General features: G+C 40.3%; 1 protein-coding gene across 4 annotated transcripts; it reads right to left on the bottom strand.

Annotated features, from left to right (window-relative positions):
- Positions 1-82: 82 nt before the first annotated feature.
- ZCCHC8 (zinc finger CCHC-type containing 8) lies at positions 83-14,896 on the bottom strand. Of its 4 annotated transcripts, none has more exons than XM_068163430.1 (14): positions 14,714-14,896; positions 13,836-13,878; positions 13,287-13,361; positions 12,628-12,733; positions 10,845-10,922; positions 10,400-10,503; positions 8,664-8,729; positions 6,805-6,868; positions 6,242-6,384; positions 5,331-5,473; positions 4,458-4,573; positions 3,288-3,371; positions 2,374-2,488; positions 83-1,618 (listed from the first exon to the last, which is right to left on the bottom strand). In XM_068163430.1, the coding sequence occupies exons 1-14, from the start codon at positions 14,892-14,894 to the stop codon at positions 816-818; spliced, it is 2,121 nt and encodes a 706-aa protein (XP_068019531.1). In that variant the 5' UTR covers positions 14,895-14,896; the 3' UTR covers positions 83-815. The 4 variants fall into 4 exon arrangements, with proteins under 4 accessions (XP_068019531.1, XP_068019532.1, XP_068019533.1 ...); XM_068163431.1 differs by having other exon boundaries at positions 6,805-6,865; XM_068163432.1 differs by lacking the exons at positions 8,664-8,729; positions 10,400-10,503; positions 12,628-12,733; ... (1 more) ...; positions 13,836-13,878; positions 14,714-14,896 and having other exon boundaries at positions 6,805-6,865; positions 10,845-10,918.
- Between the last annotated feature and the right edge of the window lie 642 nt (positions 14,897-15,538).

The raw sequence follows: 15,538 nt of genomic DNA, 5'->3' as shown, positions 1-15,538 counted from the left end.
ATCTTTTAAACTGCAGAAATGTTAAAAAAAAAAAAAACTCAGTTTGATGGTTTAGGATTCCAATTTAAAAAGAAAATTAAAATAACTTTATATAAAAGCTCATTTATTAAACGTCTGTACACAACAATGACCATGTATGTACAGCAAGTTTACAGGAGGGATGACATTACAAAAGATACCAGTGGTAATTAAAACTGACCCACATAAATAATTTACAAAAATACTCGAAATGGTGAAGCTAACGCTGGTAAATCCCTGATTATTTCCATCCATCTGCCAAGATTTTGATGTGGGAAATCTTCTGTTAGGCTGTGTTAAAAAACCGTCCTGAATATATTAAACTTATCTACAGGGTAATTAGCAAAATGTATAAAGTATTGATTATTGTACAAAGGACAGAGATATATATATATTTTAAAAAAAAAATTAAAAATAAAATAAAAATAAAAATCACCAATCTACCTAAAACTCAAGACAATAGAAATTTTAGCCAAAAATCATAAACAGCAAACCACAAAGTCCTCTCTAGTTTCATGGACTGGCGAGTAAGTCAACAGCCCTGTTATTCCTTAGTGGAAAGATGATATCTGGGACATTTCCTCTGTTTTCTGGCAGCATTGGTGGTCCTGCCCAATGGGGAAGCTCTGTGCTGACTGGAATTCCAAGGAAGAACAGGGCAGATCTGTATTTATCCTCATTTCCTCCTTTCCACAAAAGGATGAAGAAGTTTTTGTAAAACTGAGTTTGTAAAATTGGAGGGGGAAAGAGAAGGAAGCAGGGATTTGGACACCGTGAACAAAAGGAAGACCCATTCATTAAGAGGAAGTCTTTTTCTTTTGCTGGTTTCTTGGGGAATTCTTTAACACGCTCCTTATTCGTAGATAAACACCTGTTGATTCTGCCATATTTTCAAATTCAAATGGTGTTATGCCTGCAGCAAACTTGCTCATGTCAGGAAGACTGGTGTTTTTTGTCGATTCAATGCTTGTGGCCACTTTACTATCACTGGTATTTTGTTCATTGTTAATCTCACAGCTGGGAGCAGGTACGGTGTTATCCAGTAAACCTTCAGAATCTGCATTATCAGGATTTTCCTTTACATTAAGTGAACCATCTCCTAGACTAGGACTAGCTATAGAAGGTTCATTTTCTGGTACCTGCTCACAGATGTCAGATAACCTAGTTTCCACTGTAATCACCTTATCAGATGATCTTACTTCTGCAACAATATCTACTTCATTCCTAGATGGCGATGATGTCACAGAATTTCCAGTTAAAGGTGTATCAACAGGAATATCAGAATCACTGTTTGTGCTTTCTGCCTGCTCTAGTGCTGCCCAGATTAATCGCTGCTGTTCCTCCAGCTCTTCCAAGGTCAGGGTATCCTCATCCATGACTGAGTCCACAATTTTTGCCTGAGAAATATCACCGGAAGCATTCTGTGGTGGAGTAGTCCTAGGATGAGGGGTACGGGTGGCCACTGAAGGTTGAGATTGTGTAAGATTTTGTGGAGGTGTTCCTCGTGGTAAAGGAGGAGGAGTTGATGGATGTCCAGGTGGCAGTGGAGGTTGGAACTGAAAGCTGTTGGGAGTTTGAGATCTTTGTGATGCTTCCAGATCTAGAAACGGATTGAAAGACATCTCTTAGAATCTGGAATCTGACTAGGACAAGATTCAAAGTGCCAATGAATTGATTTACTACCACTCTTCTATGTCTTCACATCCTTGGTTTTCAGCTGAGGAAGAACAAACTTTTGAAAGGTTTTATTACCCACAGAAACTGCATTTTGGTGGATTTTAATTCTGCTAGTCATTCAAGCTGGGGGTGGGGGAGAGGTACAAATACTTTTGAAGATATTGAGTGCAAACTTACTCCACACTGCAACACTCTGAAGGATTTCCTCATAGGAAATCTAAAAGGAAAGCCAGAAGCTTCTCCAGTTTTCTAACATTTAAGCAACACTGCAAATCCTCCTGGGAGTTTGAGTAATTTTAAAGAAGCTGTAAGCTTGAAGCTTTCTACATTATTTCATCCAAATAGTTAAGATTTTGGAGGTTTTCATAACAAGTTTCTGAAAGATACACCTGAAATATAGAGATTGGAACTTGTAACTTAGTATTTCAACTGCTTTGAACACACTTGGAACCTCCTGCCTGGGAGACAGGGCAATCACAGCAACAGAGATTACTTCTAGAGGCTCAAATGAAATTACAGTAAGACACTGCTGGCATTTGTTGGCAGTTACATTAATTACCAACATAACAAGCATTAACACACTGGTTTCTTTATAGGAGCACTAACATTTACATCCAGAACAAGTTATGTTGGAAACAGAAATTGAAAAAAGGAAAAAATATTGAAGAATAACTATACCAGAGTCTAGGTCCATGTCAGCTGCTGGTACTTCCAAATTGTCATCTTTTAGTCGTTTTGAATGAAGGGACTTTGACTGAGGTGCAGCCCTTTTACTGCTAGATTTTGGACTTGGCTGAAGAGAAATTACCCAGGAAAACAGAAGAAATTAGGATTCAATTGTATACCATAACATCTCCAGCTGTGAGAACATACTTAAAGCAATTTAGTAACTACACAATCATTTGGCAACCCTGTGTGTAAACCAGGCATTCAAGTTTGAGAGATTTGAGTTTGAGCTCTGTTCAGCTGCATTCATCTTGCTCAGGTGTAAGTGGCTATTTTCATGACATGGGATTAACAAGCAAGTTTCCATCTGGACACAAAGATATTATGAAAATCATCCTAACTGAAGTACAGCATGTCCCTTCCAGGGAGGTGTGGAATTTAGTGTTTAACTCCATAGAGCACTAAAATTTGTAACTAAGAGCAGAGTACACATCCTCCATCCTTACCTGGAAGTATTCTGCAGTAGGTAACACAGGGCTAGAGACACACTGAGACAACTTGAGAATGAGAGAGAAAAGGACTACCATGTGTTTTATCAAGCCAATGTAATAAGATGCCTGTAGATTGTGGCTATGGCAATTAAGCTTTTCACTTCATAGGGAAGTCTGGAACCAAGACAGTTTGTAGGCTGCAAAAGTTTATAGCAACATCTTTTCACAACTGTTTACAAAATACTGCACAAATGGGACCCACTGATGCTCACTGAAATAATGGAATGGATTCTAAACATGAAACTCTTTTTGACAGAATGGGTAAGCCAAGCACAGACACTGCACACCTGCTAACATCAACAAGGTATGTACAGAACAGAGGATATAAATAAGAGCTCACCAATGGCTATGCTAGTTACAACAAAGGGTATTTACCGCATGAAAATTAGAAAGGTAGTGAGCAAAAACATCCTTCTGTTGAGATGGCTGCATAGGGATGGAACCAAACATCTGCCATTCCTACAGCAAGAAAAAAAAATTAAAGAGAAACAATGCTGCATATGATTGACTAAGAACACAATAGTAAAACTGAGAGATTAATAAGCCAAAATGAATTCAAGTTCTTATCAAAAGCCTCATGTATCACAGAAAACAGATCTTCAGTAAGAACTTGTGGCCAGCCAAAGTACTCTCCCTTGTAACACAGGCACCTGATGCAGCACACTGTGACTGGGGTAGTAGGAATAATGGGGAGTTTTTTTAAATCACCTTTACAGAAGGTCTTGTTAACCTTTTCACAGCAACTACTCTACATTCGTAAAACAACTACAAGCTCACCCTTGAAATAACTGTTCAGATAGTAAAAGCCTTACTTTGAAAAACTTAGGGGTTTTTGTAAAAACAGAAAAAGCTTGGAGGACAGAACTTTGGTTAAGAAGACCCAATGAAACTATGTATTTGGAGGCCACTAAGCGAGCAAACATAAATCTGTAACTGCTTCTTTCAAGCGCACAGGGGCATTAAGATCAGTGATGAAGTTCACTAAAAACAGGTTAAATGCTTCTGAAAGTCAAAGTCCTACAGCAGCAGCTGTCACAGGAGACTCCCTGTCTGCTCTGTACTTAAGAATTCCACTATGTAGGTCTCCTGATACAATTAGTTTTGGTTTAGCTATTGCATAACCTTTGGAATGCTTTGCAATAGTCAGATGTAGTTTCCTATGGTTGAAATTATAACAACACTCCCAGTAATCTTCATATTCCAAGAACATTCAGAAAATGTAGGTGCATGGAAGGAAGAGGCATTCACGTGAAGTTTCGTGTTTAAAAAGTCCTGAATTATCCTTCTAGGTTCCCCTTGGTTTCACGATGGAAATCACCACCACAGAAGCACTGTCAGACCCTAGCCACAAAAATCCTGGCAGGTATCAAATAAATGGATGTGATTTCAATTACCTCAACAGCCTCAGTCCCAAATGAGGTGCTTATAAAGATAAGAGGCTGTTTAAAGAAAATTGCCAGGTACAGAACACAAAACACTAAACTTGGCTAAAAGCAATTACTTTTACTCAGCATGTTGTTTAGAAAGCAGAGGACAGCCACTTACATCTGGGATCCCACTTGGAGTGGATGTATTAAAGCCTGGATAGTTTATCAACTTCGAGAGATCATAAGTGGTGCGTTTTGGTTGGCAAGATCCTTCGTCTTCCATTCCATCATCATCTACAGTGAAGCATAATTATTATCAATGCAAATTAAGAGTATTACTGAAAAATCCACAGGATTTAAGCACAGGGGTTTGGTTTTGAGAATATGAGTATTGAAGAGAAGGTTTTGTAATCCAGAAAGGCAGTTAACAGTGACCACATCTATCAGAAACATGCACAAAGCTTCCCCAGAAATCCAAGTGATTCATAATCCTGCTGCTCTTCACGTTCCATTACTAGCCTCAGAATCTGGCATCAGGACTACTCTGAGATGCAGCACAAATGCTGGTCATCAGTGAAAAGCTGGTAAAGTACTTGATAAGTTGTTTTAAGAAACATCATTTGTTTACTGGTTGTCTTCACACTCATATAATAAAGTTAGTTATTGAGTTTTGGCAAGTATTAAGGTTTCTTTCATAAAGAAAAGGGAAGGTTCTTTTTTTAAAAGGAAAGGGAAATATAACAATAGGCTATTTGCCAATCTTGCAATTTCACAGAAAACTCCATCTTCTATTAGCAAGGATTGATTAGAGAGAGTCTGACAGAGAGAGTCTTTATCCAATCCAATCACTACAGAACCTGTTTCATTGTCACATCATAGGTAGATGTAAGTTCCACATGACTTCTAATAAAGACAACTTCATTTACAACTGTCTCACTCTTCCATGAGGAAGACAAAGGTTTACCTAACAAGGAGCCTTCTCTCCTGAACAGAGTACAGCCAGTAAACAGCTTGCAAACTAAAAACTGCATTTCCACAGCACGTTCCTTACCTTTTCCATCATAAAGCGCAAGTCCTGAGTGCTCCATTTCAGCCTCCTTGAGCCAGCCTGGAGGATAACCCAGCTGACGCATGCGATATATAAATGGGGGAAGATTCTTATCTGTGACACCAAGTGCATCTTGAAGCTCCCCACTAAGTTGAGAAAAACAGAAAACAAAATGTCCTCTAGTAAAATCCATACCTGAGTTTTGACAAAAGGAAGTTATGGACATTCTGTTGAACTTTAAACCGTCAAGTTTAACTCAACTTAGTTTTCGCTCAAACTATGTTGCCTGTCAATCCCAGATACAACAATTTTAGGTCAAAACCAACTCTGCTGGTAAAAATAACTTTGAACACTTTCATTTCCCATATATTTAAACATTTTGTGAGAATTAATTCTACTCCAAGAGCAGCTTACTCAACTCATTACTTCTGGCCTTAACTGTAGCTATCACAACAGGAAGGGTGGAACTGAACACACACTAAATTGACCAGTGATTTCTCTGGAGACTGCTACAGCCATTTTATTATTTCCTTTTAAAATACTTAGGCTATAGAAAAAAAAAAAAGATAAGAAGGGGCACCCAGAGCTCAAAATGTTCAGAATTCTGCATGCATTTTTAGTTTATTAACATAATATATTTGCATTTTGAGCAGAGTAACATTTCTCTCCCTGCATTAGAGAAGGTGCCCTGGGAAATGGAAGGACTGGGAAGCTAGCAACGGGTTTGCATTTGAAAAATAATGGTGCAGGTTATTAAAAGTTTTCTTCAGCAAACAAATTCAAATATAATACACCAACAGTTCAAAGTAGCAGGGGGATTTAACAGAACTCTGTAAACTATCATCTGGCACTCCAAAGGTGGGAAAGGTATTCCAGAAAAGCAGTGCAACAACTAATAGAAGAAAAAGAGATACCTAATTACTCCTGGTTTAAACTTTCCAAACCTCTCTTCTACTTCTTCTGCATGGTAACGTTGCTGAAAATTTTGATTGCTTGCTTCACCACAAGCTTCCATAAACTCCTTTCGCTTCTCACTTATACGAGCTGCATTTCGTGGCTTAAATGATAATACAATTGGAAAGTTTAGAACTGGATGTTTTACAATTTATAACATAAAATGAGTAATCCCTGCCCTCAACATGCTTAATCATTTAATCACATGGCTAGAATCAGAGCTTTGATAAAAACTACACAGCAAAACACCAAGAGTACTTGCATGGCATCTAGCAGATCTTTAAAACAGGAGGAAAGACTGTTCAAAATGAGAAACAGCCCTCCATAAATTAGACATAATTACCTACAAAATTAATTTATGTTCTAGTTTAGTATGTTAGAATCTGTACATCTGAAGACTATAATCTCATCAACAGAGATGAATGACCACTTGTATATCTTGTGCATCCAAACCCAATGCACAGTTACACCTGATACATTCCTTGGAAAGCAGCAGGCTTTTGAATATGGATGTAGACTTTACCTGTGGGCAGTCTTTCATTTGATGGTCTTCAGAACCACAATTGAAACAATGGGGCTTTGGCCTGCTTAAAAAAAAAAAAAATACACAAGAAATTAAACCTGAAAATCATTTTGCAAGAGCAAACACACCTAATTATCTTAAATCTTGCCAGATTTTTAGTTTCAGACTCTGGAATAAAATAGCACAAGCATTGTTTGTTGATTTGCGCTCTGTTGTGCTTCTCTTAAATTGGCTGCTTAATGTCAAAACAGAGTAGCAATATCATTTATTTCACACTCCTAAGAACACAAGAAAACAGGCACAACACTGGGAGAGGTGGGAGAAGAAAATACATGACAGCATGTAAAGAGGAAAGCAAAAAAACCCAACAAAAAATTGCAGTTGAAAAGTAGCACTTTCATGCAAATGGAGTTTTTAGATCCTCTACAAAAGAGATCTTTTCCTTTATGATGGAAGAGTATAGTCATAAACTAACTCAGGCTGGACCTCAATGAAAACTGGGTCAGCTATGAGATCAGATCATGTTGCTCAGGGCTTTATGCAGTTGGGTACTGAATAATTCTAGGCAACCTGATTCAGTAGTTTATACTGTCCTAAAAGTGGAAAAACTATTCTATCATGCTGCAGAGTATTCACTGAAAGATTTCTACTTCTGATTAAATATGTGAGCATCTGCATACATCATGCAAATGAATGAAAACAAACCCCACATACTAAAGCTTATGCTATGTTCAGAGGAAAGAAACTAAGAGATTAAAACAATGCTTTTAGCTCTAGAGTACAGATAAGGGACTCCACAATTTAATGTCTGCAGTTCATTAATGCCTCTTTCTCTTTCTACCCTTATATCATCAGAGGCCTGATCCTTCTTACAACACTGAGAATCAGTTATCAGTAGAACAAGTAGGAGAGCATGACTACTGCTTTGGAAAGTCCCAGTCCACAGTTTAGTTATGCATGTTGTGAAATTGTGCACTGAAGACCTGCAATGGAACAGCAACAGGCTTCAAGTTTAATTTTCCTTGTCAATTCATACCACAACATCAATACTGTAAGGGGAGAAACCCCAATCTTACAAGATTTCTTTTCTGAGCATTCATTTTTACTGAACTTGAATGGGAATAAGAAGTGGAGACAAAAGGGTGACAGAAGAATGAGCGTGCAGGGTAACCCTCCCCCCAACCCCATGCACACACACACACTCTCAACCTCTTGATGCTTCTAATAAGATTGAGTGCACCTTCTGCTTCATCTTCGCATAGCATTCACACAAAAACCTTTCACGGTGACTCAAGTATTTTATCACCATCCTCTATCATGAACACAATCCTTCAATCTGTTTTCCATTCAGACACTCATTTAACTCAGCATGCCCTTTTATCTCTGAAATTCCCACTAAAAGTTTGCCTGGTCTTCACTGCATCAGCAACAGGTGACTTCAGATGAAGACCACACAAGCTGTCATGTGGAAACTCAATTTTCTTTAGTTCTTCCCACTCATTAAAGTTATATAACCAACTCTAAGTTCAGCCTGTAAAATAAAAGTCAGACAGGAGGTGTTCTACAAAACAGTAAGAAGGATGATAGTACATCAGTGCAAGGATGACAAACCAATCACTAAAAAGGCAAACAAGAACTGAGCATAAACTTCAGAAAGCTTTTGCACTTTGATTTTAGGTCCTTCTTAAAAGCACTCACCAAGAGATCCAATGACTGCAAAGCTCATCATGGATTTACTTAATTTTACTTAATTACATTCAAGGATTTAGTATAGTGTGGTAAAAAAATTATTTAAAAATAAATCAGTGTACATCTGAACTTTTTCAGCTCAAAACTGTATATTTAAGAATAATACAAACCTTTTTGGTTTTACTTGTATTTCTTGTCCATCTAGGGAGAGAATCTGGCTGAAAACTTGCTGATATCTTTAGATTTCAATAAGGAACTGCTACTGGATGAAGCAAAATTTCAATCTTGTTTAAAATATCAGTGAAAAAATCTAATAGTGCTTTGACTAGATCATTGACTCTTCCAGAGTAAGTTACAGATGTGTCCTTGATATGAAGTCTATAGATAAACTATAAAACTAGATCTACTACCATCTGTTTGCTAAAATGGGACTATGTTTCTTCCACCTGTCTCCAATAATAAATTTTGTTCTTTATCAGCACTTGCTAAAGCAACAACCCTCATTTATAGGCAGAAGTTTCAAGCTAATAACCCTGATATGCTTCACAGCAATCTCAGTAACAACAGACCTGGCTAGAGTTTCAAAGATATAACTCACTTCAAGTAGGTGGAGACAGGTCATATATCCTACTTGTGTTTGGTTTTGGATTGCCATGCGTCAGCTGCTCTGCCCATCTGTCTCAAAACTCATGACAAGAGGGCTGCAAGTGAACCAGGCACGGGAAGACCGAGGTTCAGCAGAGTTCAGAAGCACAGCAGTTTTCAGAGTGTAACTGTTGGTTTTAAGAGCCAGGCACTAGTCAAACTGATGTGTTCATTGAGGGCAGTACTTCAGTCATTTAGAATCATGGTACTTGATAGACCATTTCACTCAGAATTAAGTGCTATTTTAGGTTTAACGTCAGCTATGGGAGATCTAAAGAGAGGTGTTAAGCACATTTAAAGAGCAATATCAAAGCTATGCTGGCAGATACAGAAGTTTAGCCACACTTAACTAGGTATTTAGGAGAAATGCCCTTATTAGGCACCTACTTCCTTCATCTAGACGTTGGGGGATGGCACAAATATAATTTGAAGAACAGGACTGACAGTGCACTCCAGAGACAGCTTTCCAAATGTTGAATTACAGCACAGTGCACAAACTCAAAGTCAGGCACAAGAAACCCAAGTTAGCTGGCTTACAGATTTACAAATTTCTTTCAGATACAAGCAATTTTTGAACATTAGGAAATTACCTTTATTGCAAGCCTGACAAGTAGATGCTGCAGAAATGAGTTACTGTGCAACTGATTATTGCCCTGACTCTTTCTGGGACACAAGCAATACTAGAAAACTGGGGAGATGGGATTGTGAAACTTCTTGTCCAATTTCTTTCTGCCATGGAACACTACAATACTAAAAAAAGCATCACTTTTTCCAGTACCAATCCCACATCTCAAATACTGGCTTAAAAAGAATGAACCTCAAAATGGATGCAAGTTAAGAGCACTGCATCATCATATTTTAATACCTTTCCTCTAGCGTATTTGCGTCTGCCAAGCCCTTTCCCTATCCTAAACATTTTTACAGAAGGAGAACACTTAGTCATATCTAGAATGAGCTGTCACCCCAAACTTGATTACAGATTGGCCCAGGAAATTCCTAAAGTCACAAAGGTGTGTTTATGGGGATAAGGCATTCACCAATCCTAGGAATAAGCCTTCTAAAAATTAACAAGCCAATACTTGTATGCTTTGAGTAAAAAAAAAAGCCACTAGTGACTTATGAAAACTCTTCCCCTATAACAAGTGATACAGTTTTGATAGACATGTACAATCTACTGAACAGGATTTGAGTTCCATTTACCAACTGGCATTCTTTGGATTTGACAAACAGAAAAATCTACTTGTTTTAGCAAACAGGATACTTAGGTATTTCCCATCCTTCTGTCAGCTGTGGATTCTCATTTAATATAGGCTGTCCCAGTTTATCGAGACAAAAATTGGTAAAATACAGAACACTTCCTACAACCTGTAGAAAAAAAGTCAGAGAATTGTCAGAAAAATGTCAGTATTTAGGTCAGATTGGTAGCATTTCTATAATTTTACTACTGCTTGAAATACTTTCAGGCTTTTTTTTCCCCCACTCTGTACAAATTTACAAATAGCACATGCCCACGCCTGTTCAGTTTTTCCACTGATGTAGCCAAAACATGCTGAACGTAACTACTACTTAACAAGATCTTACTTTAATGGCAGCGTATACCAAATATGTAGAAGAGTAAATCCTACCATCTTATTTTAGTGGCAGTGTATACTGAATATGTAGAAGAGCAAAACCTACCATTGAAGAGTACATAGTCAAAAACTTACACTAAAAGCTTCTTTTATTTTTTTAGCAGAATTCGAGCTTGCTGTTTTATAGTCCTCTTCCAAAAGAACACTGGAAGGCTGAGATGGAAAGTCAAAAGGGAAATTATTAGTTTGGAACAATAGCAAATGAGAGTTCCTAAATTACTGAGGTAAAAGGCACAGAACATGGGATACAGCCTCTAGTCTTTGGTGGAACATTAAGACGGCAGGACAGAGATGTCCGCGTTAATCATAACACTTTCCACAGTCCGACACACCTCATTTCTAATGTTTTCTCTGGTGACCAATATGCTGCATAAGAACACCTTTATTCTCATCTCAAATGCTAAGAGAAAGATGGCAAGGAATGAGCCATTTCACCCTGTTATTCAAAGTGAGAACAGTAAGTAAAGAAATAAAGCAGGCATTTCCAAATTCTGTTGCTCATCTGTGCTCTTACAAATACTCCAATACTAATAGAAGAAGATACATTAGGTTTGTACCATTTGGTCTTTTCGTACCTATCCAGTTTATTGCTTTGCTTTTCACAGTATCACAGTATTGCCAAGGCTGGAAGAGACCTCAAGGATCATTGAGTCCAACCAGTTACCCAACACCTCATGACTAGACCATGGCACCAAGTGCCATGTCCAAACTCCTCTTGAACACCTTGAGGGATGGTGACTCCACCACCTCCCTGGGCAGCACATTCCAATGACTCTCTCAGAGAAGAACTTTCTCCTCATCTTGAGCCTAAACTTCCACTGGTGCAGCTTGAGACTCTGTCCCCTTGTTCTGGTGCTGGTTGCCTGGGAGAAGAGACCAACCCCTTCCTGGCTACCACCACCCTTCAGGTAGTTGTAGAAAGCATTGAGGTCACCCCTGAGCCTCCTCTTCTCCAGGCTAAATAACCCCAGCTCCCTCAGCCTCTCCTCACAGGCCTGTGCTCAAGGCCTCTCCCCAGCTTTGTTGCCCTTCTCTGGACACGTTCAAGTGTCTCAATGTCCTTCTTAAACTGAGGGGCCCAGAACTGGACACAGGACTCAAGGTGTGGCCTAACCAATGCAGAGTCCAGGGACAAAATGACTTCCCTGATCCTGCTGGCCACATTATTTCTAATGCAGGCCAGGATGCCATTGGCCTCCTTGGCCACCTGGGCACACTGCTGGCTCATGTTTAGGCGGCTGTCGATCAGCACCCCCAGGTCCCTCTCCATTTAGCAGCTCTCCAGCCACTCTGCCCCCAGCCTGTAGCTCTGCATGGGGTTGCCGTGGCCAAAGTGCAGCACCTGGCACTTGGACTTGTTAAATGACATCCCATTGGATTCTGCCCATCTGTCTAGTTGGTCGAGGTCCCTCTGCAGAGCCCTTCCACCCCCTAACTGACTAACATCTACTCCTAACTTGGTGTCATCTGCAAATTTGCTGATGACTGACTCAATCCCCTCATCCAGATCATCAATGAAGATGTTAAAGAGGATGGGGACCAGAACTGATCCCTGGGGGACCCCACTGGTGACTGGCCGCCAGCTGGATGTGGCACCATTCACCACCACCTTTACGTAAGTTCCACTGGGAACAATTTTAAAGCAGCATTTGCACGGACAGAAAGGATATTTTCTTTGTCCTTGTCCTCTATTTTTAGAATAAATAGTTATATGACATTTGATTGATTGCTCCTTGATTTGCAATTAAACAGGAAAAAGCATCTAGAATTCAGCTATCTGACAGCATAGTATTTTAATACTCTCACTACAAAGACGCAAGAGAAAAAGCACCTAATAACAGCTGGAGTTTTAAAGTACCTGTGGCTTAACATTGAAGTGAGTTTTTTCATGTTCATTTCTCTTCTGCTCTTGATATTTCTGAACTAAATTAAAAACAAAATCTTCAATTTCTTGATGATACTGCCTGTAACAGAGAAGTTCACAGAGATGAAGACATGAGCAAGATTGAAGTGTATGCCAGATGTCTTTAAAAAATATCAAACCCCCCCAAACAACACATTGTACCATTTACTAAAGAAATTAGAAAAGGAGCACTCAAATTCCCTCCTTTCCTCTCATCCTCCACCAACATGTACACAAACTATTACAAGAAAGTACAACTGTACTAGTGTAGCAAAAAACAAACCCCAACAACAAAACAAACAAACAAACACCCCACACACAACTCAGAGGCAGGGAAATTTTTTTAATTCATCATCTTTAACCACCACACTCACAAAACTCAAACACCCATTCAGACTCACTCCAAGTTGCTGGAATGCACACTTCATTCCATGAGATTACCAATTAAAGCAACAGACCTTCTGTCATGATGCTCATTATCCTTCCACTTCAATCTAACAAGTCCATGCTATTGCATAAAACAGGTAGCCACCCTTTGGGCAAACTCTAACATACCCAAACAAGCAAGAAGTCCCATTTCCTGTCAGCATTGCTCATTCTATGAAACTACTTACTTAGAAATTACATTGTTCATAAATAAAATCTGTAACAGAGGTCCATCAAGTTTGGGGCTGTCCACTGAAATTCCACTAAAAGAGCAGAAGAAACAGACAATGGTTACTGTATCAGCTTTACTTTAAGCATTCCCTGTCTGGTTTGTCACAGTTAAGAGCTCATAGTTCACAGAGAAGAATGTTTGGCCGACACAAGTTCTGTCCTAAGTTCCTATGCAGTTAAACAGAAATCATCCTCTTCCAAGCAAAGCAGGCTGATTGGTGTAAGGTGAAAAGAAAACCAAACAGCCCCATGCTACAGGAATTTTCTCCCAACTGTAGTAAACTGCTACAAAACATTATTTGTAAGATCTTATTTATTTGATTGTATTAATGTACTTATTCTCACTGCTGAGCCTTACAAAAACCTGTTTCTCGAAGGCCACATTAGTTTCATAAACAGACAGATACAGATGAAATTACAGCTATACAAACTAAGTTCTTGGCACCTCAGATAAACTCCATTTCAAACACATATAGGTCATACAAAGTAAAGCAGCATTAACATACCTGGGACGGGTCAGAATATTCAGCTTCCTTCTAAGTTCCTGATGTTAATTTACCATTAAGGAAAATTACTTTCTTCAGAAGGCACAAACCTATACCTTAACTAAAGGATCAAAACAAACAAGGAAACACCTAACAAATACCACAGGATAATTAAGTGAGTTTCAGACCTTCCTTTTCACCTGATTATTTACAAGTCCACTGTTGCTGAAGAAACAAAAAAAAGCAGAAAACCCAAACAGACCACTCACGACCCAGCTAAAACAAAGGACCAGCTATAACGATCCAAATTGGTAATGTTTGAATCTGATTATTCAACTACAGCTGAATTTTCGGACTGATAGTACTTCATTTTTAAAATACCTTTAATGATCACAATAAAGCTCAACAATAAAACACACGGACTTGTAAATAAACTATAAAAATCATTCTGGATTCCGTTTTGCCACAGCATCGAACTCAAAATGCCTTTATAGAACCAACCACAATGTAACAGTTTGTAATTATTTCTGGTTACGTTTTTCAAAGAAAACTTCCTCTCAGATGAGGGATGCAGAAGGAAAAACAGCCACCGCAGCGAGAAGCCGCCGAGGGGAAACTGCCCTGTCCGCGCCAAGCTCAGTTCTCATGGCCTTTCTTAGCTCTGCCTACCTACCGGAGATCGAACTGGCCTCCCTCCACCAAGGCACATGGCCCGGCCTCATTCAGCTCCCCGGGAAACGGGAAGAGCCGGAGACCCTCCAACCAGACACGGCCAACCCCAGAGGGGCAAGCACCACGGCTGGCCCGGAAGGGAACCGGCGGCAAGAGCAGCGCGTCCCGCTTCCCTCCGCCCTACCGCGCCCGCCCCGCAGCAGGCCCTGGCTCCCTCATCAGGATATTCTCCGCCCGGAGCCGCCGCACCGTCTCCTCGCGGTCCCGCAGCCGTTCGTGAAGCTCCTCGAGGTCTTTCCCGGGTCCCTCTTCCGCCTCCAAGTTGAGGCGAGGCGTTGGCGGCGGCCCATCCTCTCCATCGAGCTGCTCAAAGAGCTCGCTGTCTCCAAAATCCACCTCGGCCGCCATCTTAAGCAGGAAGGAAGTGGCTTGGCCGCGGGGACCTCCGGGAGGGTCAAAGGTCAGAAGCTCTCGCCCCGCGGCAGAGCCGAACTGCAACTCCCAGCATGCAGCGGCGGAGCCCGACATGGCGGCAGACCCGGGCACGGACCCAAAGCGCTCTGGGAGTTGTAGGCAGAGCACGGTGGGGAGCTGGCGGGGCTCTCCGCGGCGCACAGCACGCCGGGAGCTCGGCTCAGCGACGGACGAGGGAGCCCAAAATGGGGGCCTGGAGAAACAGGGAACTGACTGCCGCACTGCTCCTTTTTTCGGGTTTGTTTTTTTTTTCCTCTTCCGAGGTGACGAGTGGAGCTGCAAGGTGCCGGATTATCTTCAAGTTGTCTGCAGCAAGGCCCCCTTCAAACTGCATCCTGACCTGGAAAGGAGTCACGCTCCTGGCTAGGCACTGCCTCCTGTTTAAGAAGCTCAAGAACCTACCACGAAGTTAACGCCTTTCTCACCACTGGTTTGGTTATCCTTCTCTCCTTGCTAAAATTAGCAAATATCACATTAACCAAATAAACAAAAAGGAGAATTAATTCAGCTTTCCTCATAAGGAGCTGCACTCCAAACCTATTTCACAACAATCCTACTTGAAAAATAAACACAGGAGA

The sequence above is a fragment of the Melanerpes formicivorus genome, unplaced genomic scaffold (assembly GCF_026170545.1).
Source record: "Melanerpes formicivorus ecotype bairdi unplaced genomic scaffold, bMelFor1.0.p_v2 SCAF_72, whole genome shotgun sequence".
Classification (NCBI taxonomy): Eukaryota; Metazoa; Chordata; class Aves; order Piciformes; family Picidae; genus Melanerpes; species Melanerpes formicivorus.
Note: the sequence above shows the minus strand (reverse complement) of the source record. Positions and strands in the feature narration are given on the sequence as shown.

Excerpts from the sequence above, each read along its gene's own strand:
- ZCCHC8 (XM_068163430.1), bottom strand. The coding sequence starts at position 14,894 with ATGGCGGCCGAGGTGGATTTTGGAGACAGCGAGCTCTTTGAGCAGCTC. Across the intron at positions 12,734-13,286 it reads ATGAACAATGTAATTTCTAA|GCAGTATCATCAAGAAATTG; the intron begins GTAAGTAGTTTC and ends TCTCTGTTACAG. Across the intron at positions 10,504-10,844 it reads AAATAAAAGAAGCTTTTAGT|GTTGTAGGAAGTGTTCTGTA; the intron begins GTAAGTTTTTGA and ends TTTTTTCTACAG.